The following is a 26,278-nucleotide window of genomic DNA, read 5'->3' as shown; positions in this document are numbered from 1 at the left end:
CCCAGTGGAGACCAGAACAAGAGGCAGTGGGGATGGGGGAAGGGACCAGGGCCAGGAGGCTGGCTGGTCATAAGTTAGGAGGGACTGGCTTCCCCTGCAATATCCAGTGAGAGAATATCAAGGGTAGGGGCCGGGGCCGTGGAAGCCTATCCTGGGGCAAAAACGTCTGACTTGCTTGGGGATATTGTTAAAGATGAAGGCACAGGTGGTGTGGAAAAAAAGAAAAAAGTGGAAGGTGCAGGTATTCGAGGTAAGAAACCCAGGTTTACTTGTGGCCTTTCCCATTATGCCAAAGAAGACCACTAAGCACACAGGATGGGGCAGCTGTTGAATGAATGAGTGTAATAACTGTAGCTTACATTTACTGAGGGCTTTCAAGATGTACCAAGGAACTCTGGTGACACTATGCTTAAGGCACTGGGCTGCTAACCAAAAAGATCAGTGGTTCAAACTCACCAGCTTCTCCGCAGGAGAAAGATGAGGCAGTCTGCTTCTGTAAAGATTTATGGCTTTGGAAACCCTATGGGGGTTGCTGTGAGTTGTAATCGACTTGATGGCAGTGGGTCTGGTTTGATGTACCAGGCACAAGGCTAAGCAATTCATATACACTATATGTCAGGCTTCACAGCAGCTGATGAGGTAGTTTTCATCTTCTCTTACAGATAGGGCAGCAGATTTAGAGGCACTAAGTAGCCTGCACAAGGTCACAGAACTAGGAAGTAGAGCAGGGATGTGATCTTAGCAAGGTGGCTTCTGGGTCAGATTGCTTGGTGTTATGCCCCTTCTCTTAATGACCAGGAACCACTGCCTCTCTCCTGGATCAGAAGCAGGAGTCAGTGGAGTCCTCATAGGTCCAAACAGTGCTTTGAAAGCCACCCCTCAAAGAGTCAAAGAGTTGGAGAGAGGCTGCGGCAAGTGCTCTGTAGAAACACTGTTTATTCAAATGACGGGCAGGAAGCGGCAGCGTGGCAGCAGGTAGGTAAGGGCAGCCAGGCAGTGGCTGGGCAGGTTAGCTCTGCTCCACTCTGTCCCCTGCGCTCCTGCTTTGATAGCCATCTGAGCTGTTACCATCAGGGTCAGAAATACTTTCCCTCCTGCCTCGAACTGAATAAATAGCATCTCTCTCCCCCAACACAAGGGCTAGGGGAAACTCATGTGCTGAGCGTGGTGCCCCCAGAGTCAGGTGGGGGCCGCAGCTCAAAATGGCTTGTAGGGAGTAGAATACAAAACTGTTCCACTCTCATTCTCATCTTCCTCTTCCTCCTCCCAGCCACACTCCCCTCCCAGCCTGGTCCCAGGACAGGTGGTCAGTGAGGGCCTGGACTGAGAGAAATGTTGCCTAGTGTACACTGAGCTCAAGTTCGCAAGGCCATCCAGCCTGTCACCCATCCAGGCTGACCACCAAAGAGAACGTCACTTCACGTCACTTTATGGACAGAAAAGGAAGGGGCAGGGAGCGAGGCAGCAGGCAGCCAGGCCTTTCCCAGCCTCAGAGGTAACCAAAGTCCTAGAAGCAGGCCCCCTACCGGTCCATCTCGTCCAAGAGTGGGGTGGCATCGCCAGCAATGGACATGGGGGTGCTTTCGATCATGGGGCTGGGGGAGGGCCGAGGTGTCAGCCGTTGCTTCTGTTTTCGCCGCTCTGCCTCTTTCTCCTGTAGCCACTGCTCCGCCATCTTTCCCCAGTCGATGGCTGCATGGCTGTTGGACCTGGGGCAGGGAGGGGAAGAGAGAACCTTTGAGATCAGGACTCTCCAGGGGGCTTGCTAGGAGGAAACCCTCCTACCAATCACTGGTGAGCTCCTATCCTTACAGAAAGGGACCTAACGCCTACGAGCAGCAGCCCCTTTGCTGGGGTAAAGCATACGTAGCAGTGGCCCGCTGCCACTTGACCCTGTTCTTTCTTAGCTCAGAAACCAGTTCCCTGGGACATTGCCTAGGTTACAGGCTCTCAGAGGATCCAGAGCACCTGCCTATTCTCAGCCCCTTGGGCTCCTGACAATAGCTCCCCTATAAATAACCTGTGGATACTTACTTTGGCTGTTGCTGCCGCTGCCGGGAGCTGGATGAGGGCTGGGGCTGGGCCTGGGCAGACTGCGGGGTAGTGCTGGCCTGTAGCTGGTGGTACTGTGGTGTGGTGATGGGCTGGCTTGGGGTTGTGTAGGAGTAGCTGGGGGTCATTAATGGTGTGGCCACTGGCTGCTGGGCAGGCGTTGGGAACACCTACAAAAGGATGAAGAGTTAAGTAGGGTAGGTTTGGACTTGTTTGGCCTTGCTGGAAATTTCCAGCAAGCTGAAAAGTTGGGATCAGCACAGAGCTTTCCAGCTGACCTTCTGGATAGCGTGTGGTTCTGAACAGCAGAGGTAGGCCAGCAGATGTGGCCTTTAAGAGGAGGCTGGTGGGTAGGACCTGGCCCAAAGATGAGACCAAGTCCTGACCACCCAAGGTTTCTAGGGGCTTGAGGGTCCCAAAAATCTCAAAGGACTCTGTGGGAAGGCCAGGCCCTCTCTTGCTCCCTTTCCCCTAAAATGGGTCTAAGGAAAAAGATCATCTGTTGGAGACAGACCCAAGGCTGTGGCAGACCCATGTGCATGTAAGAAGCGTCTCGTGGTAGGCACTGCCAGGGGCCTGTCTGTGGACATGGATGATAAAGGATGACCATCCTCTTTTATTCCTCCCGACCCCATGAAGGGAGCCTCCTCCCCAAGCCACATACATGGTAAGCACTGCTGCCCCCTCCACTGCCGCCATAGCCATACTGGCTGGAGGCCCACTGGGCTGGGGTGGCATTAGGGTTCTGTCCTTGGCCTGTCACAGCAGCAATGGCACTGAACATCTGTGAGGTCATGTTCTGGGGCAGGGCATTCACAGCCCTTGTAAGATCTGTAAACACATAGAGGTGGAAGAAGAGAGTTTTAGAGGTGAAAGTCCCTCTAGCTCCATACTGGCTCCCCACCCCCGATTTCTGAGCATAAGCTCCTTACCTGCAAGGTTGATGTTGGCTGGGGTAGCATTAATAGAGGCAGGTGTCCGAGTCCTGCTGCTGCTACTAGGGGTGATGCCTGAAAGAAATGGCTGGTTAGTTATGTTTTTCCAGACACCTTTCTGGTTTCATAGTTTAGAGAGCTGGTAGAGGTAGAGAAGCAGATGGAGGGGGGTGAGGAAACTGCAGGGCCAAGCAGATGAAGAACCTCTCTGGAGCTAGGAGGCTGAAGCAGGGCAGTGCACTGACAGTGTAGGCCTCAGCCCCTTCCCTAAAAAGTCAGTGATTACCTTGAGTAAGGCCCTAGATATCCTTCCAACCACACCCCAGAAAACAGAGAAGAGAACTTACCTGGTACAGGATCCTGGTAATGATCCTTAAACCATCTGAAAAGTCCATTCACAGTTGGGAAGATTTGGCCCCGGTACCGGAATCCTTCTGGAGTCACGGTTACATATTCTATCCTGGGGTTTTGGAAGGAAACATGCATCAGATACTACTTGAGGCCAGCCATACGAGAGCGGCCAGAACAGAGCTCTACCACGGGAAGCAGCCAGGCTGGGTGCTGGGGGAAAGGAGAGATGACAAAGCCAGGCCCTGAGCCTGGGAAGGGAGGCTGTATTGTACTCAGGAGGTGAACAGCACATGTGAGCACAGTCAAGGCCAGGTAGCCAGCAGCCCCCTCATTCATATAGGCAGCCAGAGAAAGGCTCGTTGGGGGCTGGGCCCCATGATGGCTATACACCACAGTGAGGGAAAAACCAAGGCCACAGAATGCTGGGGTTGGAAGGGGCCTCCCAGGGCAGCAAAGTACAACTCCCCATCAGCAACAATCTTTTTGTAGCACCCCTGGAAGGGGGCGAGTCTGTCCTTATTCATTGCTTTTGCAGAGCAGCAGAGCGTGGCTAAGAGGATAGACTCTGGTTCAGGCCTGGTTCCCTTTTCAGCTCTCCCACTCACCAACTATGTGACTTTGCACCAATTTATTAAACCCGATTCTCAGATTCCTCATTTGTAAAATGAGGATAACAGCACCTAAAGAGTGGCTATGAGGATTAAATGAAAGAGTATATGTAAGCACTTATCAAAATACCTAAGATGGGGTTGTGATTGATAAAAGATTAAAAGCTATTACCACCCAGTAGGCAATGCTAAATATTGTAAAGTTCTTACTTACATTAAACAGAAACCTACTTCCTAAATCTTTGACTCAAATGTGCTTAATTCTGTAAGCACAATCTGTTCCCCTTTCCATAGGAAGCTATCACATTGCCTCTGCTCCTGGTCTAAGGTCCCCAGTTTTCTGAACTGTTCCTCAGGGGACAGGTTTTTACTGCTCACACAGCCCTGGCCATCATCTTCTGGAAACAAGTTGGTAAGTCATTTGGAAAATTAAAAACAAAAAACAGAAAACACCAAACTCACTGCCATCGAGTTGGATCCAACTCATAGCGACCCCTGAGGTGTTATCACTACGGAAGCAGATTGCCCAACATTCCTTCTGAGGGGTGGCTGGTGGATTTGAACTGCCAGCCTTCTGGTTAACAGTCAAATGCCTTAGGCACTATGCCACTAGAGCCTTAGGGCTTTCCAAAAACAAGTGCAATATTCCAGATGTGCCGTAGACTGCACAGGGTCCAGTGTTTAGGGCTTCTTATCCCGAGCTGTGCAGGAAGTGCATTGAGTACAGCGATACAAGCAAAAATGTGCAGGCCTTGGCCAATGGACAACGGGAGGACAGGGGCAGGCTTAAGGAGAGATTAGTGTTATCAGCCTGTGTAACTGACACACAGAAAGCAGGTCTAAGGAAATCTTAGTCTGTCCTATAAGTTGTTTGAAAGTCCAAGGTAAGCACTAGGGAGACCCAGATAAAAGAATACCTTGGGAAGGCTAGCCTGTCCGTCACACATAGAAGGGAGCAGAACAGGCTGATGGTAGCAAGAATAGATGTTTTCCCAACTCATCCCTTCAGTATACGAAGAAGAATTTGTATACATGAGCTAGTGTGCTAAATGAGGACGAAGCAGAGGAGAAAGGAGAGAGCAGTGTGCTGGCCTCCAGTCTTTGCCAATCAGGCAGAGAGAGTACCTGGTGATTAGCAACACACTCCCTGGAGGAGAGGTGGTGAAAGGAACTCCCTTTTTTAAGGCTGATGAAAGCACTCTTATGTGAATCTTTGGTTTTGTCTCTTAATCACTACCTTCTTTTCCCACCTCCAACCTCCACCTCTATCCTAGAAGAGGAGAAAAGCAGCCAAACAGAACCAGAGAGACCCTGCTCTGGGGGCCTGTAATTCTCTTTGTAGCCTCTCTGTGGATCCCAGTGGAAGCACCTTCTCAGCACCAGTGCTCACCTGGGTTTACCCCGGGGCTGGTATCCCAGTAGGAACTTGCCGGGCAGTTCCTTGCAGGCACAGATGAAATAAGGGATGAAGGTGGGCTTCTCCTTCTTAGTTTTGATGAGCAGCTCCTCTAATTTCTGGGGGTAGAACGAGGGGGAGAGGTTGGGATGCATGCTTGGTATACAATGGCTGGTGCATACACGGCGTATACTGCCTTCACCACCTGACCATCCCTAGGCGGAAGGAGATTATAAAACCTCATGTCACCGGGAAGTGACTCCCTCAGAGGGCCCTGGGCTCACACCTTGCGGTCCCCACCACTGCAGTCCTGGTAATACTTGTGGTTCAGAAGGTCACGGGCAAAGGATGCCATGGGCTGGACGTAGCGGGCAACAATCTCATCCAAGTCTTCAAATTCCTGTGGGAAGGAGATAAAGGTCCCACATGTCATAGCCAGAGCTGAGACTCCTGGTCTCTCATCAACTCCACCCTGAAGAGACACCAGGGGCGGGGAAAGGACGGAGCAGTGTTCCCAGCCCTGCTGTAGCTCACTCCATTGCACAGTTGCTCAGCGCCTGCCTTTTATCCATTTGTCAGAGTCACACCCAGATCTATTAGCTGCTGGGGGCTTTAAATCGTAACTTGGATTCTCTCGTGGTGCTTGGGGGAACAATAAGGAACTATTTAAGATTTGGAAAGAGGATCTTGGTACGTTATGTGTGTGTGAGTGTATACCTGCATGTATTTTCTCTGCTTTTCCTACTGGTCTTTAATCTCAAAATGAACTGTTCCACTGCTCTGCATAGCTAAAACACAAGTGATGTGTACAAGTTACTAATGTCAGGTCAAAGTGGCCAGAAACAGCCTGTCCTGGAAGGAGTGGGTATGGTATGTGGTTCTCACCTCACTGTTGATCCACAGGGTGGCTCCCAGGCTGAAGGCGTTCTCCTTGCCTTCTTCCCGCACATCCACATGCTGGTAGATGCCGTCACTGACCTTCCAGGTCACTGTCAGGTGATTCTCACCCTTGCTGCTCGGTCGGATGATCACATCACCCTGATCCATGGTCTCCATCATCTTTTCTGCTTGCTTGAAATTTATATTATGGAAGGATGGGTGTGCAATCACTCGCTTGATGTACGCTGAAGAGGGCAGGAAAGAAGTACAGAGCAGGTGATGGGGCTAAGAGCTGACAGCAATAGGGCATACCATGGCTTAGTTTCGGACACACCATGGAATTCTGAGACTCATTCAGAATCTTTCTGAGACTCTTTGGCCTTGGATTCTCTGATATGGTAGTTGTGTTAAGATGGGTTCCTAGAATGCTGAGAGTGAAACTTTTAAGAGTCACAGTGCATAAGAAAATGTGACCCAAGAGATGCAAGGTTCCAGGCCTGCTAATGATTCCCTGTGTGACTTTCTCTGGGCCCCAGCAGCCACTCCTCCTGGGAGGTTGAGATAAGGGACACAGTAGCGTGTGTGTCCTATAGCCTGAGTCCTGATTCAGGGAACACAGGTATGATGGGAAGCACACTCACTGGTCCGCTGCTGCTTCCGCTTCCTATCCTCCTCCTGCTTGTGGTCTGCCGCCTCAGCATCAAAATCATAGTAGGTGTCCTTGGGCAGTTTCCACTCGTTGTTCCTGTCCATGAGATCTGAGGTGCGGCAGGTCAGGTCTGCACTGAACTTCTCGATGTCAATCTTCATGATGCGACAGTGAACGGTCATTCCCACCTAGATCCACAGAACATTTGAGCTGGAAGGGATAAAGATTATCTGGCCCGATGCCCTATTTCATGTATGAGAAAACCAAAGTCCAGGCAGAAAGGTGGTGTGACTTGCCCAAAGTCATCCAGCTCCTGAATGGCAGACGAGCAGTTTGGGGTCGAGTCTGGTCTGTGGACTTCTGGCTGTGCCCTTCGCTGACGCCTCCCACTCTAGGCAGTGAAACCCGCTGGAGCTGACTGGGCTCACCCTGCCACTGCTGCTATTCCCTTCTTCCACAGAGGTGCTTAGTTACGGCTCCCTGGATGCAATGAAAGCCTGGCCGCCCTTCTTGAGGAGAGGCAAAGTAACAGCTGTTCTCCACATCTTACCCCAAACTGACTAGATAGTGGCAAAAGCTAGCCACATTGCATGGCTGCCTTCTTCTGAAATTGCCCTACCTTCCTTTATTAAAAAAAAAAAACTTCCTTTCCCAGCTCTCATGGTTTCACATTAGAACCAGTGTGCTTTAGTGGAAAAGGGCTTTAGAGAAAAATGAACGTAAGAGATTTATTCCAAACTCTCTCTTGTAGAGACCACTAAAGTTCCTTCAGAGTTTCATCAGAGTGTAGAGTCACACAGGCATCCTGTGCAAAGGGGTCATGCCATGTAATCTTTTCCATTTCCTAGAGCTGCCCTTCCTAGCCTTGGGAGAACATGCAGAGCCTTTCTGGTTCTCAGTAGACTGAGCCCTGCTTCCTGCTGGTGGGACTACAGGGCAGCTTCCCACACAGGAAGAGAGAGCCCTCTCCCAAAGGGCTGGTGACTTGATGAAGTTTCACAAAGGCAATGAACAAAAGCTGCTAACTCATTCACATGCTTCTGGCCCTCGCTTCTTTCAACTAGTTATAAATCCTCCTCAAGTCTCTCTCCCCACAAGCAGCCACTGGGAACAGAGCCCAACTTCTGGTAGGGAGAGCCTAAAGTTAAGGAGACCCCGATCTGAGTGGTTGAACATTGCACTAGGTGCCTTAGTCCTGTCATTCATCTACCTTCACTCGTTCTTCCGGCCGCTTTACAACTTTGTCACTGAGGAATTTGGTGGGGATGAAGCCAGTGACACCATTGTCTAATCGTGTTTTGACACCGATGGCCTGGCCTGGGCATGATCCGCTGTCAAAGTGGTTCCAGACCTGAAGAAGGGAAGAGAGAAGCACATGAATACTCCGGAGATCACACGTTCTGAAAGAGCTGTCAGGGCCATGGCAATTTATTTTAACATTTATACCTGGCATCACAGTACAAGAACATAACTTAGCCACCCACCAAGATGAAATTTGAAAATCCCAAACTCTTCTTGGCTCCTAACTGGTGTTTGGTACCACTGGATGTCAGACAAATATTTTGTTTATGCAACTTACATGTCCCTCTAGCCAGAACTGAGGTCCTTCCCATCTTATTCTGACCCAATGGGCATAAAGAGTATCTATGTCAGTCTCCTCAGAACAACTGATTTTAGTGAACCAGGACCCTGCAACTGGCTTACTATAACCTGAACAAATGACAACAACTTCTATTACATGGAATTCAGAAAGTGTTTCTTTTACAATCTCATGCATGGGAACTCTGCCTAAGAGTAGTTTTAAAAAGAAAAAGAGAAACAAATACAAAACCCAGAAAAGGTATTCAGGGTGGCTTTAGTGACTTCTGACCGTCAGAAAAGCAGATGATATCTAGAATATAGGGAAAAACTTCAGGGTGTGGAGAATGAAAAAGTGGCAAGGAGTCGACAGATAACTTAAGAATACTGTGCCTAATGTGTAGGTAAGAAATGAGTATATGTGCATTTTCCCTAGTCTAGTTGAGCTAGCATTCTAGAGAATATGAAATAGGGGTTAAGAGATGAGGTGACTGAGTCAGGATAAGTAATGCACACAGGTAAGTTCTACCTAGCAGACAGAGGGATTCCAAGTTAAATCTGTAGCTGTCTTACTCCATGATCATACTGCAGTACATACCTCGCTCAGTTCAGGAAAATTGTCCTGCTGACAGAAGGGGCACTGCCACAGCCCCGTCTCATCGTTGCGGATTGCCTGGTCGTAGCTCTCACCCTGTGGACGCCTGTGGGCGATGCCAGTGACATTGCAGATGATGAGCTTTCCTGGAGGAAGAGCAGAGGAGGGTAGGGAAGAGAAGTGAATAGGGAGTAGAGGCTAAGCGAACCAGACAGGTGACTATCCCACCAACCTTCAGTGACAGAAAGGCTGTTCTACAGCCCCTCCCCTCCATTTATCTCCACTGATTTCCTTCATGTCCTTGAGAAGGGAGATCTACCCCTCATTTGATGATAGGGGAAAATGAAGCCTAGAAGCATAATCAGACATTGAATTTAGCCTTTACTTGCATCCCAGGGCTTTAAAATTTTTAAAAAGCTCCCCTGGGTCTTCTCTACGTACAACAGAAACCTGCCCCATTATGCTGGAATGGCTATTTGGTTTGAATGTATACAGTAAATGTACCCATCACCCCAATCATATCCCTTTTAACTACAAAACAGACCCAGAACTTACCAATGTAGAAGGTCTCTGGTGTTTCTTTGGTTAACATATTGAAGATCTCCTCTGTGTTGGGAGAGCGGTAGGCTGTCCTGAGGTCCTTATACCGACAGCTCAGCTCAGCCCGGATGTCGTACAGTGTGATGTGTTTGTCACCATAGCCCTAGGGAAGAACCCCATCAAGGGCCTTACAACTCTTTCCTTTCAATGAAAAGAGTAGGCCAAGTAGCTCCTTTTGGGGCTTCTCTCATCTTCCTTCCCTGCAATATTTACTAATAGAGGTTTTAAAACTTATTCTGTCATGAAACACTGTTATGTAACTAAAATGGTTCGTGGAACCCCAATGTATAAAATAGATAAATGCAAAGCTGCTCTGTGAGAGAGGAGGAAAGAGAGCCAAGTTAGAAACTCTACTTACTGACAACCTCCCAGCTCCCTCCTCACCCCTACAAAGCTCTGTAGCAGTTTCTGAGTTACTTCCTTGGCTCTCGCACAAACGGACTGACAATTTTTTGAGAAACCCAGCAGCGCATAGGCAAAGAGATGACAAGATCAACTCTGCTACACTGATAGTAATGAGGTTTCTCTATAGACCTCATGGCCAATCAACTGAGCCTCTTGGGATGGTATCTGTGCCCGGCCTTCCACATTGCCACCCACCTGCCTCTCCAGTTCTTCTGCAAATGCATCAAGGTCCAGGTCCTTGAGTCGCTCTGGGTTTTCTAAGATCTCTTCCAGGGCGCCTGCAGGGTTAGCATCCTCAGCTGATTCATCATATTCCAGGGCATCCACTGCCATCTTCCTGGCCCACTCATAGGTCTCAGGGTGGACGCGGGAGCCATCAAGGACTTCAATGTAGGAGTCAGTGCTAAAGGAAAGGCAGAAAAGGAGCAGGATATAGAGCAAAAAGCTTCTGGTAACAACCCAAATGTCCACCAATAGGGAACTGGTTAAATAAATCAAGTACCTCAATACAATGGAATACTATACAGTCATTAAAAAGAATGAGGTAGAACTATGTGTGCTGACATGGTAAGATGGCCACAATATACTGATACGTGAAAAATGTATTGCAAAACACTATGAACCATATGATCTCATTTTTGTAATAAATGGGTAGTTAGTAAATGCATAGCAAAAATAAAATTTAGAAAACTGTAGTAGACATCAAATTGTTATGGCAGTTATCTCTGGGGGGTGGGATTATGGGGGACTTCCACTTTCTGCATAATATTTCTCTGTACTGAATTTTATATAATGAACGTACACAAATCTTATAATAAGGTAAAACAAGATGGGGGAAAGTGACCTTTGAGAATTTGTGGACAGCTCTTTTCCCCCATAAAGCCTTCCCAGGCTGGTCTTGCCCGTGCACTCACATGGACCTATGTTATTCGTGGAGTGTTACAGCAAAGCTGGGTGGAAAATGAAGTTTTAGAACTTGAAGCCTATTTCCCCACTGATTTCCATTACTGAATGAGGAGCTATGTGCCCGTGGAAAAGATCCTCCAAAGACTGAGTTGATAACTTCTGGAGAGGAAGAGGTCAATAGTGAAGTCCAAAGTTCAAGTGAACAGAACTTTCTCTCAATAACATTATTTCAAGACATACTGAATCTCTCTCTCCCACCTCCTCATCTCCTCATCTCCCCATACTCCTTTTCCCCTGCTATTCCCACCCTTATCTGGCCACAACAAACCATAACAAAACAAGTTTGTGTTTACTGAACAAGATCTTGAGTTTTATGTTCTTAATTTATACACTAAGTTGGCGTTTTTTTGTTTTCCTCACTCAAAAAAGCTTCACGTAATTGAACCGATCTTTTCCATAGGTCAGTGGCTCTTGACTGAATAAATGTTCCTCATTTTGCTTTAATACATTTCTTATTTTAAATGCCTTGTGGCCCCTTGAAGACACCCTAACACTCTGAGATCCCAAAACAAAGCCCAAGGGGGTTCCTCTTGGCCCACCCAGGCTGAGGGCATCACCTGTCCCCCAGGGAGGCCGTGTCGATCTTGAGGAAGCCAGCACAGTTCATGAAGACTTTGGGACCCATGTGGCACATGGTGACCAGTTGTGTCCGGCTCTCAAGCCGGGTGTTGTTCTGTTTCAGGATCTAGGGGAGAGGCCTGGAGTGAGCCAGGGCATGAGCAGGCCCCACCTGCTTTCATGTCTCTGAAATCCACCATGACGGGAGCTATTTTCTGTACCCCTCCTTCCCCCCTAGTATTTAACTGAGCACTATACCATCTTATCTGCCATCAAAAAAGTTATTTTTTATTGAACTAAATTATATTATCAAATATTATATATAATTAGTACATAGTTCAGAAATTTAATTATAAAATAAGCAGACAAGTACTTAGGAGGTGACCAATCTTAAGAAAAAGAATCAAAGACTATTACCATACTTTTGAATCTTCCTGCATGCCACCCTGATCAAAATGGTAATACTTTTTACTGATTCAACTAAATCCTACCTTCAGGAGGTGGGTCCCTTTTCGAGGTCCTAGGCCGCAGACATACTGGATGAGGGCCTGGCTGTAAGGGTGGGCAATGGCACGATTGACATCAACCCCAACCTCATTGACTCGGTTGATAAATTCGCAGTACAAGGCATTCAGCAGCTCCTCTTTGACCACATGTTCCTGTCAACATGCACAGGTAGGGGTTAAGTTACTGTGCCCTTCTGTCCACGTAGGCCTGCTTATCAAATCTCACTCACCTGCAAGGGGTGAAACTTGAGACACAGGATGTCTTCATCAGAGCTGCACACTTGGGCAAATTCTATCAGAGGGTCTTGGATGCGCCGGGCCAGGGAGACGGCCTGTCTCAGCACTGGAGGGTAATCCCGGAACTCTGCCTAGGGTCACACCAAGGTTAGCAGGGCCTGAAAGTCCCCCACCTCCAACACCAACAGGACATTCATACTATCTGGCTTTAAATCACTTTCTCTTCTCTCTCTTTCCTTTTCTTGAGGCCAATTTAATACCTGGGATCCCCAGTATGACCTATGACTCGTAAAATGGAAAACTTCTACTTGGGTAAGTGAGCAAGTGCAGTCCTGTGCCCGATAACCTTTGTTTCCCTATTCAATCTTGCTGGGATTGATAGCAGTTGCTTGGGCAGGCCCTGAGGGTGGGGTTCCAGCATTACCTCTGATTTCTTGCTGTTCATATAAAGAATGGCCAACTCGTTGTCAACCAGCTCTACCCCAATAGATGACAGCTGTTGGCCCTGGTCCAGCTCATGCACAATGCGCTTCACATCCTCAATCAACATCTGGGCATCCCTGGAGGGATAAATGGTACCATTCAGGGGTGTTTCTGGAGAGAGATTTTCTCAGGGATGGACAATCTCATGTCTGGGATGTGGGGAAGGGGGAGGAAAGAAAGAGCTTTGGAATCTAAAGAGAGACAACATTTAGGGCAGAAGGAAACCAAGGAGAAACAGACCATTCACAGGTCTTGGAGCTGAGGGTATCATCAAGGCTCTACACAGGCACATACCCATCTGTTACACTTGTATGACAGACTCAACAATGAGGGTAGAGTGGCTCACGGCTCCCACAGCCTTAAATCAGGTCTGACCTAAGCCCCTGGTGCCCCTACCTGTTCTCTCCTGCGACTGTCACGACATGAGGCTTCTTGTTCAGAAGAAATTTCTTTAGAGTTTCAATGTCTTGAGCCTAGATTGAAAGGAAATTAGAGCTAAAGGCTCTGATAGGCAGATTTCAAGCAGTTCTCTTCCCCTAAGTAGCTCGAGACCTTACAAGACCAAAGAAAAGTAAAAGTTAGAAGGGTCTTTAAATGCTATCTGGTCTAAGCTCCTACCAAGGATCTATTTCCACCTCTTCCCTGGCCATACTGCCTCTGCTTAATCATTCCACCAATGAGAATCTCACTCCAGTGATACTAGTAGCTACTGGCCAGATCTGAGGGAGGACAGTTAGCCTATGCTCTCCTTTACTATGAGCCAAAATCTTTCTCCCTATAACACTTAACTTTTGGTCCTAGTTTTGATCAAGCAATCAAAGAACTGGTCCCTGCTCTCTTTTGGGTGAGGGATCTTCAAAAAGGTATAGCAAGTCTGTCTCCCTAGTGCTCTTCTTCAATTTAAAGAGGCTCACTTCCTACTACAAGCTTATCACTTAATTTCCAACACTTTGAACCATCTAAGAGGACTGAGATGTCCTCCTACAGTGTGTTAATGTGTATTTCATTTCTGGTGTATGATGGAGGCAGTGGTGTTACAACAGAACAGAGCATGGCTCATAATGTAAGATTAATTATTAGCCTTATCTGGCCCACGGGGTATTTCTCACTGCTGATATTTCGCTCAAGTTCCTTGGCCTCTACCCATCGTGCTGTTATTTTTCTCCTTCCTGGAACCCCAAACATCTCTTCTCAACTTGGGGCATGCTCAACTTTCAAATACTCTTGTTAATTTCTTAAGTAAGAATTCAACAAGCCTCTTCAACCCACAAATCCAACTGGGCTGTGTACAGATGGCCTCTCACCACATATCCAATGGGGTGGGTACCTAAATGAAATCTTCCTCCTTCTTTAAATAGGAAGCTCAAACATGATGCATTGCATGCTGTATGAACAGAATACAAAACAAAGGAACTAGGACTTACAGTCTGAATATTATACATCTGTTAACATTTTCTATGGTATTTGGGTTGTGGTCAACTAAAACACACTTAAGTCTTTCTTACATGAACTGCTGCCTGGCAGTCAGAACTATTCTAATTCCTATTTTGAAATTTTTCTTTTTTCAAAAAACAGTTTCTGTTTAGAAGTCCTTCTTGCACAGCAAAGGAGAATGAAGAAAACCAAAGAGTCATGGAAACAATTAGTCCAAGTGACTGGTAGACCCTGCAATCCTTGGCCTATATAACTATGAGACCAGAAGAACTAGATGGTGCCTGGCTACCACTGTCAACCACTTCAGAGGGGGATCTACATAGGAGATCCTGGATAGAGTGGGAGAATAATGTGGAAAAAAACTCAAAATCATTTTGGGGAAAAAAAAAAAAAAAGGGACCAGGTTTGTTAGTCTGAACGAGCCTGATGGAACCACTGAGACTATGGCCCCTAGCTGCCTTTCAGGTCTGGAATTGAAACCACTCCTGTGGCTTCTAGCCAAACAAAAGACAAGCATATGAGCTGAACATTTACATTAGTTAGACACACTCCTTGGAGAGATCAATCATGGGAGAACAGAAGGTCCATGTACGCACAGGGAGACAGCTCGGGAGGCAGGAGTGCATGGGAGGGAAGGACACAGGGAAGAGGTAACTATGGGGAGGAAGTGGGAGGGGAGCTGTTGCACTGTGGGAAATTGCAGTCAATGTCATGAGACAAAGTGTGTGTGAGTTGCTGTATGGACGGTGAATTTGCTCTGTAAACTTTTACCTGAATCACAATTAAAAGAAAAAAAAAATACTTCTTTTCAGAACCTTACAATTTAAGAAAGAGACAAACCACTGCATCAAAAATTGGCAAAGGACTTGAATAGACATTTCACAAAAGAGGTTGTACCAACTGCCAACAAGCACATGAAATGATGCTCAATATCTTTAGTCATTACTCACTGCCATCAAGTCGGATCTGACCCATAGCGACCCCTCTTTGGGTTTCTGAGGCAGTATCGATATGGAAGTAGATTCCCCAACCTTCCTTCCCAGGCATGGCTGGTGGGTTTGAACTGTCAGCCTTCTGGTTAGCAGTCAAATGCCTTAGGCACTATGCCACCACAATGAGCTATCAATTCACACCTACTAGGAAGGTTATGATTAAAGCAGAAAGCAACAGGCCTTGGCAAGGATGTGAGAAACTGGAACCCTCATCCATTGCTGGTGGGAATCCAAAATGACACAGCCACTGTGAAAACCAGTCTCACAGTTCCTCAAAAAGTTAAGACACAGGATATCATATGATCCAATAATTCCATTCCTAGATACATACCCAAAAGAATTCAAGGCAGGAATGCAAACAGATACTCTGTGTTCACAGCAGCACCATTCACAACAGCCGAAAAATGGAAACAGCCTAAATGTTCACCCACAGATGAATGGATAAACAAAGCATGCTAAATACATACAATAGCCTATTACTTAGCCATGAACTAATGAAGTCCTGATACATGCTACAACATGGATGAACCTTGAAAACATTATGCTGAATAAAATAAGTCAGTTATAAAAGGACAAATAGTGTATGCTTCCACTTATGTGATGTACCTACAGTAGATAAATGTATCGAGACCAAAGCGTTATTAGTGGTCATCAGGGTGGGAGGGAGGGGTAAGGGGGACTCAATGCTTAGAAGACAATGATGGGATAATTTAGGAATGGATCAGGTTAATGGCTGAACAACATGATGAACTAATTAACATCACTGAACTGTACAGGTGAAGATAACTGAAATGACACATATATTTACCATAATTTAAAAAAAGTACACTTTAGAAAGAAGCTGCCACAGAAAAACTGAAAGATATCTTTAAAACAACAGAAGCATCAGGAACTGTACAAACCAGATGAATTTAAATTCCTCTCTTTGGGAAAAGAGACACTCAGAGGCTAAAGGAGGGAGAAGGTTGGCTTAACGCCTCAGAGGCTTTCAGCTCCTGGAACAAGCTGACCCAGATGCTAGTAGGAACAGAGTCAATAACTGCAGCTTCCAGAAGCACACAAAGCCTAGGAACTGGCATCCAGCCAGAATGCAATCTGGTACCAGATAACTTGAGTGCCATCTACTGCCCACGGAAGCTAAAGTTATCCTAAGAGACAAAGGGTCAATACATGGGCTATTGCTTAGACCACAAACTTTTATCCATACTAAATGATAAGATATACTCAAGATGTATACTTGGGAACCCCTGTCCTAGCCATTAACCTTCTTTTCTCGCTCTTCCTCTCTCCAGGCAGTTCGCCGTTTGGTAAAATGGGGCAGCCGAAGGAAGTCTGTTACTTCTCCTTCACCATTGACCAGAGCACAGAACACAGGATGATCTCTGTTAGACAGAAAAAGAACAGTATAATAATCAGCAGGAGAACATGAATGGTAGAAGAATTCGATTAGGAAGATAGGAAAGGGGTGGGGCTGGTCAGGCAGGAATGGGAAGTTACCTGGCAGAGGAGAAAGCAATGCCTAGGACACGAATGCCCTTCCCTTGGTTTTCGTCCATAAAGTCATCATCTTCCTCTACCTGCTGATCTGGCCGGTAGGGTGCCACCCTCAACCAGTTGTACAGCTTTCGACTACAGGCCTAGGGAAGAGACACGTAAGACACTATTGTCAAATTGTACCTGGGAAATAGATGGACGCAACAACTGTGTAAAGGTGTGTGTTGTATGTGCATATGTTCCTAGCCTTGGAACTTTTGGAAACAGAAGAGTACACAGAGAATAACTACATAAAAAATGTATAGGTGAGTGGCAGAGAGGGACAGAAGAGGCTACCAGAATGAGGAGATCTTGAAGGTGACCCCTCTGGCCTTGCTTGCACTCCCTGTCAGATTATGTTCCCATGCCCCACCCCCTGGATTTCTCCATTAACTGTGGGACTACTAATAATGGGTTCCCTCACTCTCAACTATATTTTAAGGAAAGCATACTAGTGAAGGCCATGATTCTCTGTCCTTACTTTTATGACATATTCCTTGGCTTCTGCCAGCAGCTTGTTCTTGAGCTCTTTGGCCATCTGCACATAAAGGAACTGCTGCAAAGCTCGCTCAATGGCCATGGTGCGCTGTCGGTTCCACTCCTGCACCTGGTGGCTGAACTCATCTCGGTAGTAAAACTGCTTGATCTCTTCAAAATATGTCTGGTCATTGCCATAGCTAAGGGGAGATGAAAAACTGGCATGTTAGGGATAGGAAAAGGTGACACCCAAACATCCATGAATTCTGTGAGCAGGGACAATAGCTTGCTCAATTCTGAAATGTAGCAACCCTCCTTCCAACAGACCAAGCCCTTCTCAATGAGTCCCCACTCCAGGGCTTTTCTTACCCTTCTACTCCCTTCATGTCTATGCTGATGTCAATGGTGAGCAGCCCTTCTTCTTCAGCTAGGCATATCTTGAGGAACTGATCATCTCTTAGTTCCTTAACAGGCTTGTTCTTTAAGTATTTGAAGGAATAAGCATAGTGGGCCTCATCCACATCCTGTACACATCAAGAGGGAATCACCAGTTGACAGATAGCCTAGGCTTGGCCTTGGGAGAAAAGACTGCCTCTCTTTGCTTTCAAGCAGACAGCTTAGGCATGTAGGCAGGAAACTCTTCAGTTCCATTAAATAGAGAGGTGGGGCCACATCCTGGATCAAAGCCCTTCACCCAGCTCACCTTTCTACCTTTCTTGGTGGGGGTGATATTTAGCTTGGCTCTCTCCTGGAAGGTCTGCCTCAGCACTTGCCGGACAAGGGGCTCACGGGCAATCTGCAGGGCTACCATGTAGCGAGCACCTTCCAGCACTGCTTCTGGTGTAGGGAATTGGCTGTGGAGAAGATGGGGGAACTATGGGATGTGTGGCAGTCTTGGGCCTCAGGCCCCGCCCCCAAAACTTCTGCTGCCTGCCTACCTGCAAACGTAATCCTTGGCCAGCTCCAAGGGCTCTGCAGGGAACTGCTCTGTCTCGTGCCGCTGGTAGCTGTCCCGGAGGTTCTCTCCAAATTGTTCAGGGGTAAGCCCAAACTTTTTGGCCAGGCCATCTGGAGTAAATAGGAAAATAAAAGGTAAAGCAAGAGCTGAGCTGACAAACCTTAGTTCTCAGAGTCTAGAGCAGCAATCCTGAGCACTACACTTTAAAGGGGTCATAAATGAGCAGGGCCCAGGCGCTAAATAGAGAACAATGGAAAGAATTGGCTTTAAATGCTGAATAGGCTGTTCTGAGGCAGAATAAATAGGTATTTTCTACGTGACTCCTGGACTCAGAATTAAGGTGGAAGCTACACTTTAATTTGTTTTAATAACAAAACCTCCCAAAGAGAGTATGGACTCTCTCCCTAAGATCCTGTATGTTTCCTGTTACTTCAGGAATTCACACAAGAGGCTGGACCAATACCGTGGGGTGGATGTGGGTAGGTGGAGCAACTGTTGATCGGGATCATGCAATAGGCTGCTTTGGAACTGGATTGGTGATTGACCAGATGTCCTTTAAGTCCTCTTCCTACCTGCTAGTGACTATCAGGGAACTCCACTTGCTGAAGCTATCATTTACCTAGCCCAGCACTCTGGCAGATGGTGTACATGTCTCGGCGGGAGGCCTGCTTGAGCTCTGGCCCCCTCTGCTCCTCATCTTCTGCCTCCTCACCTTCACCTGGGAAGAAAACACTTGGAAGTGTTAGTGCTCTAGTTTCCAATCACTCCCAAAGATCTTGAACATGTAGAGGGGCTCCAAAGGGCACCCAAACAAGGGCATCCTTAGAGATGCTTTGGCCATCAAGCCTCCTGGGCTTTCTTCTCCAGGACTCACCTTCTTCATCACCCTCTTCCCTTATGCGCTTCAGCTTCTTGCGGCTGGCCTTGGCAGCATTCTGCATCTTGGGGATATCACGACCATAATAAAGCAGGAAGTGGTTGTATACATCTTTCAGCTCATCCATTGACTGTACATCTTTGAGTCTGGCGTGGGGAAAGGACATAAGACCACAATTGTTGAAAAGGGAGAGGCAGATGAGGCAGGCTGTCTAGCAAAGTTCAAAGTCCTTGAGACAGTCCTTGTCCCCATAGGTAACTCAGCTTCATCATGCTGACCATTAAAACCACCTGCTCCCTTCTCACTTTCCACTCTGATTCAACTCTTCAAACTACTTTCTGATTATAAACTGGTTTCCCATGTAGGTTTACCTACAGGGAATAAATGTGCAGATCATCAAACATCAATATATGATCCTTTCCAAAGTTAATTTTCCTCTAATAATCTGCTTTTTATATACTAACATGAATAACTGATTAACATGAGTTTGCCTGTCCAAAAGATAACTTTTGATGGTTGACAAACTGAGTTTCTGAAGGGCGGGTCCTGTGCTATGCATTTCACAAGGCAATGGCACTCCCAGGGATCTGGCCTTTAATTCTAGGGCACCCTGTAATGGCAGAAACCCTATACAGGCTACCTCTCCATGTCAGTGGTGTCCAGAGCCCGGATGCCATCAGCAAGAGGTTTGTCAGGGTCAGCAGAGATTTGTTCATACTGATAAGCCTGCATCTTCTCAAACAGCCGTGTTAAGTTCTCTTTGCGAATCCTCAGCTGGGTCCACTAGGGCAGGGAAGGACAAGAGTGAGGGCTGGTGGTCAGCCTTCAAGAACTAAGGCTACTCCAATCCCTACCAGGAGATCTGGAGGTCGGGAGCTTGGCAGGCCTACAGAGTTGGGCCCAGCAGTAGTAGTGCTCAAGCCAACCCACAGCTCCTTGGGGGGCAAGGGTTCACATTACCTTCTCATCCCACTGCCATACTCTCCAGAGGTCATTGATGTGCAATTCAGGCTCCACATACTCCTTACGGTAGAAGGCAATAAATGGCACCTAGCATGGTAAGGAGATTGCAGTCACCAGGGAAGAAAGCTCTGCAAGGATCTTCTCTGCCAGAGGGATAAATAGCTCTAAGAAATTCAACAGCTGGCAGGTGGGTCTCTCTCACAGGCCCATGCAGGGCACAGTGCTCTCCTCCATAGGGGAAGATAATGCCACAAACAGGGTAGCATTTCTCTTGATCACTAGGATCTGCTCTGGTCCTCACACTGCTTGAGTCAAGGCACCAGTGCTGAGCACAAGAGAAGGGACTCCTCAACTGACTCAGACAGCTACTGTTTCCCTCATCCTCTAACTGAATTTCTAACCTATGAGCCATCAGAGTTCAAAATGTTACCTCAAAATGCTGATTTCGCATGAAGCCTAAGGCTTCTTTGATCTTCTGAATTGTGCTGGGCCCTTTTCGACTAAAGCTGCTTGTTGGCTGCCCTCGGTCCAGGTAATCACAGCTTTCCTACAATAAAAAAGGAAAAAGAAACAGCAATGATACTGCTTCACACAAGGTGATTGAGGAAGAAGTCAGAGCTCTCCAAACTGGCTTTGTCTCACCACATACAAAATATGGCTCCATGACACAGGACGACCTCCTCAGATGAGACCTAGGAAAGTCTCTCACGCACACATGCACACACACAATTTTCTATACTAGACGTGTCGCTGTTTGGGGGTATGGGAAGGAGCAGCAACTCTATCTTGATGAAGTGGCTGCTAGTTCACATCAAAGCATAAGGATCTTTTTTTGGGGTACCTGTAGAGAGATGGTTGGTGTGGCAAAGGCATTCCTATAGATCCAATCAGCTTCTTCTTCTAGCTCATCATCTTCAGCCCCCTTGACTGGGATGGAGCGGAGCTGCAGGGATGAGACAGCAGTGTGAAACTGACTTTCCTTGTATCCACTTAGGGAAAATCTACTATCACTTCTGGACCCAGATGTATAGTTCTCGAGCACACATTTTCAGTACCAACACAGTGTCGTCCTGGCATGAAGTAAGCATTTCACACGTTTGTTAAGGGGAGAGTGCCACTGCAAAAACCGTAAGCATGGCCAGAGTCTATCCTTCCTCCTATAAGAGCTGGACTCCTGCACCCCTGGGTCAGATGGGGGTCAAAGCCAATCTCCTCAATGTCAGACTGATACTGCTCAAGATACACTGTTGCTAGACTGTTTCTCAGCTACAACTCTTGGAGCAGGGAGGTTCATGGCAGGTGGTGACAGATTTGTAAAAGGGCAGAGGTTGGTGGTTTCTCACCTGGAACCTCTCAGGCAGGTCAGTGGCTCGGATTTCATTGTCCTGATCTGTGAGGTGGCTGCTTTCCAGCTCACTGGGCTCATACATCTCAAAGATGCTCCTGCGGCTCACACGCTTCTTGGTGGTCTTCTTGGGGCGTACTCGGATTTCACCCTCTGCCTCATCGTCCTCATACTCATACTCTTCCTCCAGTTCCTCATCATACTCATTGTACTTCTCAAATTCATCATAGTCAAAGTCCACCCCGAAGATCTCCTGGGCTTCTTGCAGAGCTCTATGGGTCAAAGAGAGAGTCAGTGGGCCCAGGTTCTGGTCACAGGAGAGAAATGTAAGCCTGGCCTAGATTGTTTACTTGCCCCTAAATGAACTAAGAAGGATAGGAGAAAAGTAACTCATAAAAAGAATCATATTCACTGTGGAATAAAAGCTTAGCTAGAGGATATGTCTACGCAAACTACTCTTCATTGATTGATTAAAAAGCCCATCTTTAGCACCTGTTGGTGACAGGGATCAAACAACAGGGCAGATGGGTCCACATCCTGCTCAGTGGATCTTCTGCTAAGGCATTACAGTATCCCCTTAGGGCAAAGGCTTTCAAACATTGTTGTAGGCATCTTTCTTCCAATAAACTTATACTGAGAAGACCAACATATAAACTAATAAACATTATTACATATGTACACGTATATGTATTCACATATAAAATAAGCACATGAAAGCAGTTACAGATACTTTGCAGATATACCCAAATACTTCATCGAATAGGTTACTGGGTTTCAAGGCTTAGGGCCCTAGTCTCATGGGACAATGTGGTCAACTGGCATAATGCAGTTCGTAAGGTCTATGTTCCAAATCCTAGTTTGGTGAATAGTGTTTGGGGTCTGCGGTGTAGTAAATTACTTAGCGTGGCTTTTCTACCCGTAAGTCTTTGTAAACTCCAAGGTGGGATTTTCTATGAGCAACTGAGGAGCTCCTGATTGTTGAAGTTGTCCACCTGGAGTATTTCTATTGGGAGTGGCACAAAACAATGTTCTGTAAGGTGTCCACTCTCTCTCAGGTGCTTAGAGTTCTGATGCTATGATTGGCTAGTTTGACCACCCTGCCGGGCTCAAAAGGAGGCCTCCTAGAGGCAGAACTCTCTCTGACTGCTGGTTGAGGAAGACGTGCTGCTGAAAGACACACGTGCTCCGGAAAGAGACATGGGCTGCTGGGAAAGAGACGCAAGAGACACGCGTTGCTGAGTGAGACACCGAGGGACCAGCACTGCTGGGAAAGAGACTGTGAGAGACTGTTGGCTGAGGACGGTGGGCTGGGAGAGAGGCTGAGCATTCTTCCTGAGCTTGAATTGTAGCCTGGTGCTTCCCTAATAAACCCCGTAATCTGTGAGTTCTGTGTGGCCACTGCAGCGAATTATCGAACCCAGGAGAGAGGTGGTGGTGCTTTGGGAGGAACGGTTGGAAAAAGGACTGGAGGGAGGCAGCATGTCTGGCCTTGCAGTAATAGGCCTTGGGTTACTGCTGGTAATCCTGTCTTCCTCTTGTAGGGTTAGAGGAGGTCAGAACATGTGGCTTCCTTGCCATTTTTGCAGGGTCTTAAAAGCTGTCAAGTGAACTTCTAAGACCAGAAGAACTAGATAGTGCCTGGCTACCACTACCAACTGTTCTGATCAGGGCCACAAGAGGTGGATCCCAATACAATGGGGGCATTCAAATTCTCAGAAAAGTCCAGACCCACTGAATCAGCTGAGACCAGAGGATCCCCTGACTACCACTCTGAGAGAGACCCTTTAAACTCTGAACTGAAATTACTTCAGAGGTCACCTTTAAGCTAAATGATAGATTGGCTCATAAAAATCATTTATATGAGACCAAATGGTCAACATTTACTCTAATGTAAAAATGAGAAGGTAAGGCAGGGCAGGAAGACTAAATTACTGGAAATGGAACAACTAGAAAGGAAATAACGAAAATACTGACACACTCTAAAATATGGAGTCAATGTCACTGAACAATTTGTACAGAAACTATTAAATGAAAATATAATTTGCTATGTGTATTTCACCAAAAACACAAAAAAAATTAAAAAACAAAAAAACCTAATAAACATAAAGCTGCAGGCGGAGGAAAGATGTTGGAGCCTTGCCCACATGTAACTTCACACTAATCCCACAGTAGTTCTAGAATGCAGAGAGTGCTCCCAGAACTTCCAGGAATATTCTGAAATTACCACCTAGGTTAGCATGGAAACAAAATGGCTATGAGCTGGGAATGTCTTATTTTCTGGAAAAGGCCTCTGCCCTCCTCCTTCCTGATTGGGTTCCTTCACCATGTCATACCAGACCCTACTCACGCATCTGTGTATCCGGGAAGCTTTTTCCGCCACCTAGGTTTTTTTAGAGGCTGTCCATCATCATCCACAATGAAGTCGTCAATGTCTGGCAAGGAAGGGAAGGATTAATGTCAGAAGAAGGGGACAGGCCAGGGCTGAATGGCTTTCCTAGTGTAAGTGGCCAGTGAGAAGAGGGACACTGCTGACAGTGACCCAGGGCTCCTAAAAAGGAACTTGTATCAAGTGCTAAGGGCCTGTTGCTGAAAAATGGCCGCCCATCCTATTCCCAGGGATCAGGAAATCCTAATACTGCTCTAAAAACTGGCTTTCCTGCCTGATACCACATACCTGATTCTTCATCATCTTCTTCCTCCTCCTCTGGAGGGGCCATGGGGGCCTCCATGGTCTCCTGCCCTTCTTCCCCTTCCCCATCCTGGAAGATTTCCTCTGCAATAGCCTCTTTTTCATGTTCCTCCTTGCCATATTCCTCCTCGTCGTCATCCTCATCATCTGACATTTTTTTGACACGCCGGTACTTTTGCTAAAGGTAGGAAAACCTGCCTCATCAGGGTCCGCAAGGGTTGGCATAAGGATGCCCGCTCTCCAGTCCCACCCCCATCTTCCCATCATAATTATGTTGACCAAGGAATATTGGAAAAAACACACCAAGTGATGCTTTTCAGTCCTAAGGTCCACCCTTGAAACCTTGACAGGCCTTTCTCTAACAGGCACTCAGATCTGGGGTGCAAATCTAGGTTCCACAGCACAATGACACTGAGTTGCTCTCTCTTCTTTAATCCTCGACTCTTCCCAATGTGCCTCCTTGCCCAGGAGCCACTAATATCAAGAGTTTTTCCTTCACCTCCAGGGACAAAGACAAAGAATGACACTTACTCCTCGTTTGACTTTGACACCCAAATTTTCCTCAATGAGGTCAAAATCATCATCCTCCAGGCGGTCGTCAAAAGATGCTGGAGAAAACAAAGCATCACTGTCATTCATGGCGATGGGAAGGCTCTTTCCCCATACCAACTTCCACCTTACCCTCCCTCCGATTGGGGAGACTACTCACTGCGTTTTCTCTTCTTGTGGCCAACATCATCTTCTGAATCACCAGAGTCACTACCCTCATCCTCCTCCCCTTCATCTTCATCATCATCGTCATTGATAAAGCCTTTAAGGTTGCCTTGCTCATCCTGATCATCTAGGTTCTCCTCCTCTTCCTCCTCATCTGGAAAACACACCCATGTTCCACATGGCGTTTGTAAAACAGATGGGGCAGGGCCGTCTGCTTAACTACGATAATCCATCTGCTCTGAACCTGATGATGTTGAGTGCCATGTTAAGTCTTCTGCCTAATCTAGAGAGGTAAAACATGACCATCTATTTAGAGCAGCAGCATGTACAAAGGACTGCCTTGCTTCTACACTCACCTCAAGGCAAGATGATCTTCCTAATTATTTTGGTTCTTTTAAATAATTACTAGAGGCTTTAAAGCCACCAACAATCTTGTTTTCCCACTTCATAAACTTAGCAGCAGTATTCCTTCATTCACTCAAAATTCTTTTGATAAAACTTACATTTTTCTATCCACCTGTAAAGCCATTATGCAGTTCTACTCTGCTGAGGTTCCTGATGGCTGGGTTTGGCCAGAGATAGGAAATTGGGTGAAGACATTCTAACACTGTTAGGTTTCCTAAAGTGGGAAAAGTTAAAAGTATTTATTTATTGGTTTACAATCTGTCTTCTCCCACTGATACAAGCTCTGGAAGAGCTGGGCCTTTGTCTAGTTCTGAGCATAAAACCTCACATACAGCAGGCACTGAGAATCTTATTTTCTGATGAATGACTTAAAAGTTCTCAAGCTGATACCTCGTATGTGGTAATGTCTGCGTTCAGCCTGAGCCTCTCGTCACCAAGAATCCAACTATTTAAAGCTAGCAATAGTAGGGAGAAGCTTGAGGCCTGGGCTTCCTCACCATCATCTTCCTCTTCCACAAATTTCTTGGTTACTCGGGGCAGCACCTCGCCTTCATCATTGTACTCTTCCTCTGACTCCTCAGCCTCACTCTCCACAAAATCAGACATTGCTGCAGCTTCTCCTACCCTGGAGAAGACTAGGGAAAAGAGAGAGATGGAATAGAAAACAAGACATGTGACCTTACAGAGGGCTCTTAAACCTTCCCACCACCTCTCCATGCACACACAGCCTTATGGCCACTGTCACTGCTGTGGCCACTCAATCATTTCCACCGGGGGAAGGCAGAGTAAAAAGCAGATTGGGCTCCATGTTATTCCATTTTCCATTCCTCCCAGCCTTGCTCTTCTTATACGTAGCTTTAAAAAAGACTTTAAAAAACAGCACACATCACACAAATCGTAACATTAAGATTCCACTGTGGAATCTTGAGACTGGCTTCTGGCAAACTCACCATTAATCCCCAACCTGTCCTGTATTATAGTTAATTGTATATATATCCATTTCTCCCACTTAGACAATATGGTTCTGAAAGGTAGAGACCACACTCAAATGAGGGGATGATAAAAACCATGAAACCATAAATGGCAATAAAAG

General features: G+C 46.7%; 1 protein-coding gene across 1 annotated transcript; it reads right to left on the bottom strand.

The window, feature by feature from the left end:
- Positions 1-1,522: 1,522 nt before the first annotated feature.
- Positions 1,523-25,791, bottom strand: SUPT6H (SPT6 homolog, histone chaperone and transcription elongation factor). Its single transcript, XM_007937377.2, has 36 exons — positions 25,683-25,791; positions 24,776-24,934; positions 24,598-24,674; positions 24,052-24,244; positions 23,725-23,809; positions 21,376-21,649; positions 20,874-20,975; positions 20,463-20,579; positions 20,030-20,119; positions 19,710-19,852; positions 19,067-19,215; positions 18,812-18,910; positions 18,173-18,302; positions 17,938-18,088; positions 17,604-17,758; positions 17,239-17,434; positions 16,722-16,861; positions 16,489-16,606; positions 13,195-13,271; positions 12,740-12,875; positions 12,309-12,446; positions 12,064-12,231; positions 11,572-11,699; positions 10,244-10,451; positions 9,599-9,746; positions 9,047-9,189; positions 8,081-8,221; positions 6,863-7,058; positions 6,228-6,466; positions 5,629-5,742; positions 5,337-5,461; positions 3,335-3,447; positions 2,985-3,062; positions 2,717-2,883; positions 2,035-2,222; positions 1,523-1,709 (listed from the first exon to the last, which is right to left on the bottom strand). The coding sequence occupies exons 1-36, from the start codon at positions 25,789-25,791 to the stop codon at positions 1,523-1,525; spliced, it is 5,181 nt and encodes a 1,726-aa protein (XP_007935568.1).
- Positions 25,792-26,278: the final 487 nt, after the last annotated feature.

This window comes from Orycteropus afer, unplaced genomic scaffold (genome assembly GCF_000298275.1).
Source record: "Orycteropus afer afer isolate SDZICR_OR568_19922 unplaced genomic scaffold, OryAfe1.0 scaffold00042, whole genome shotgun sequence".
Classification (NCBI taxonomy): Eukaryota; Metazoa; Chordata; class Mammalia; order Tubulidentata; family Orycteropodidae; genus Orycteropus; species Orycteropus afer.
The sequence above is the reverse complement of the archived record's forward strand: the minus strand, read 5'-3'. Positions and strand labels throughout refer to the sequence as shown.

Coding starts and splice junctions, on each gene's coding strand:
- SUPT6H (XM_007937377.2), bottom strand. CDS start 25,791: ATGTCTGATTTTGTGGAGAGTGAGGCTGAGGAGTCAGAGGAAGAGTAC. Junction 24,245..24,597: donor GTGTCAAAGTCAAACGAGGA/GTAAGTGTCATT, acceptor TCCTACCTTTAG/CAAAAGTACCGGCGTGTCAA. Junction 18,089..18,172: donor GCCAAGGATTACGTTTGCAG/GTAGGCAGGCAG, acceptor TCTTCTCCACAG/CCAATTCCCTACACCAGAAG.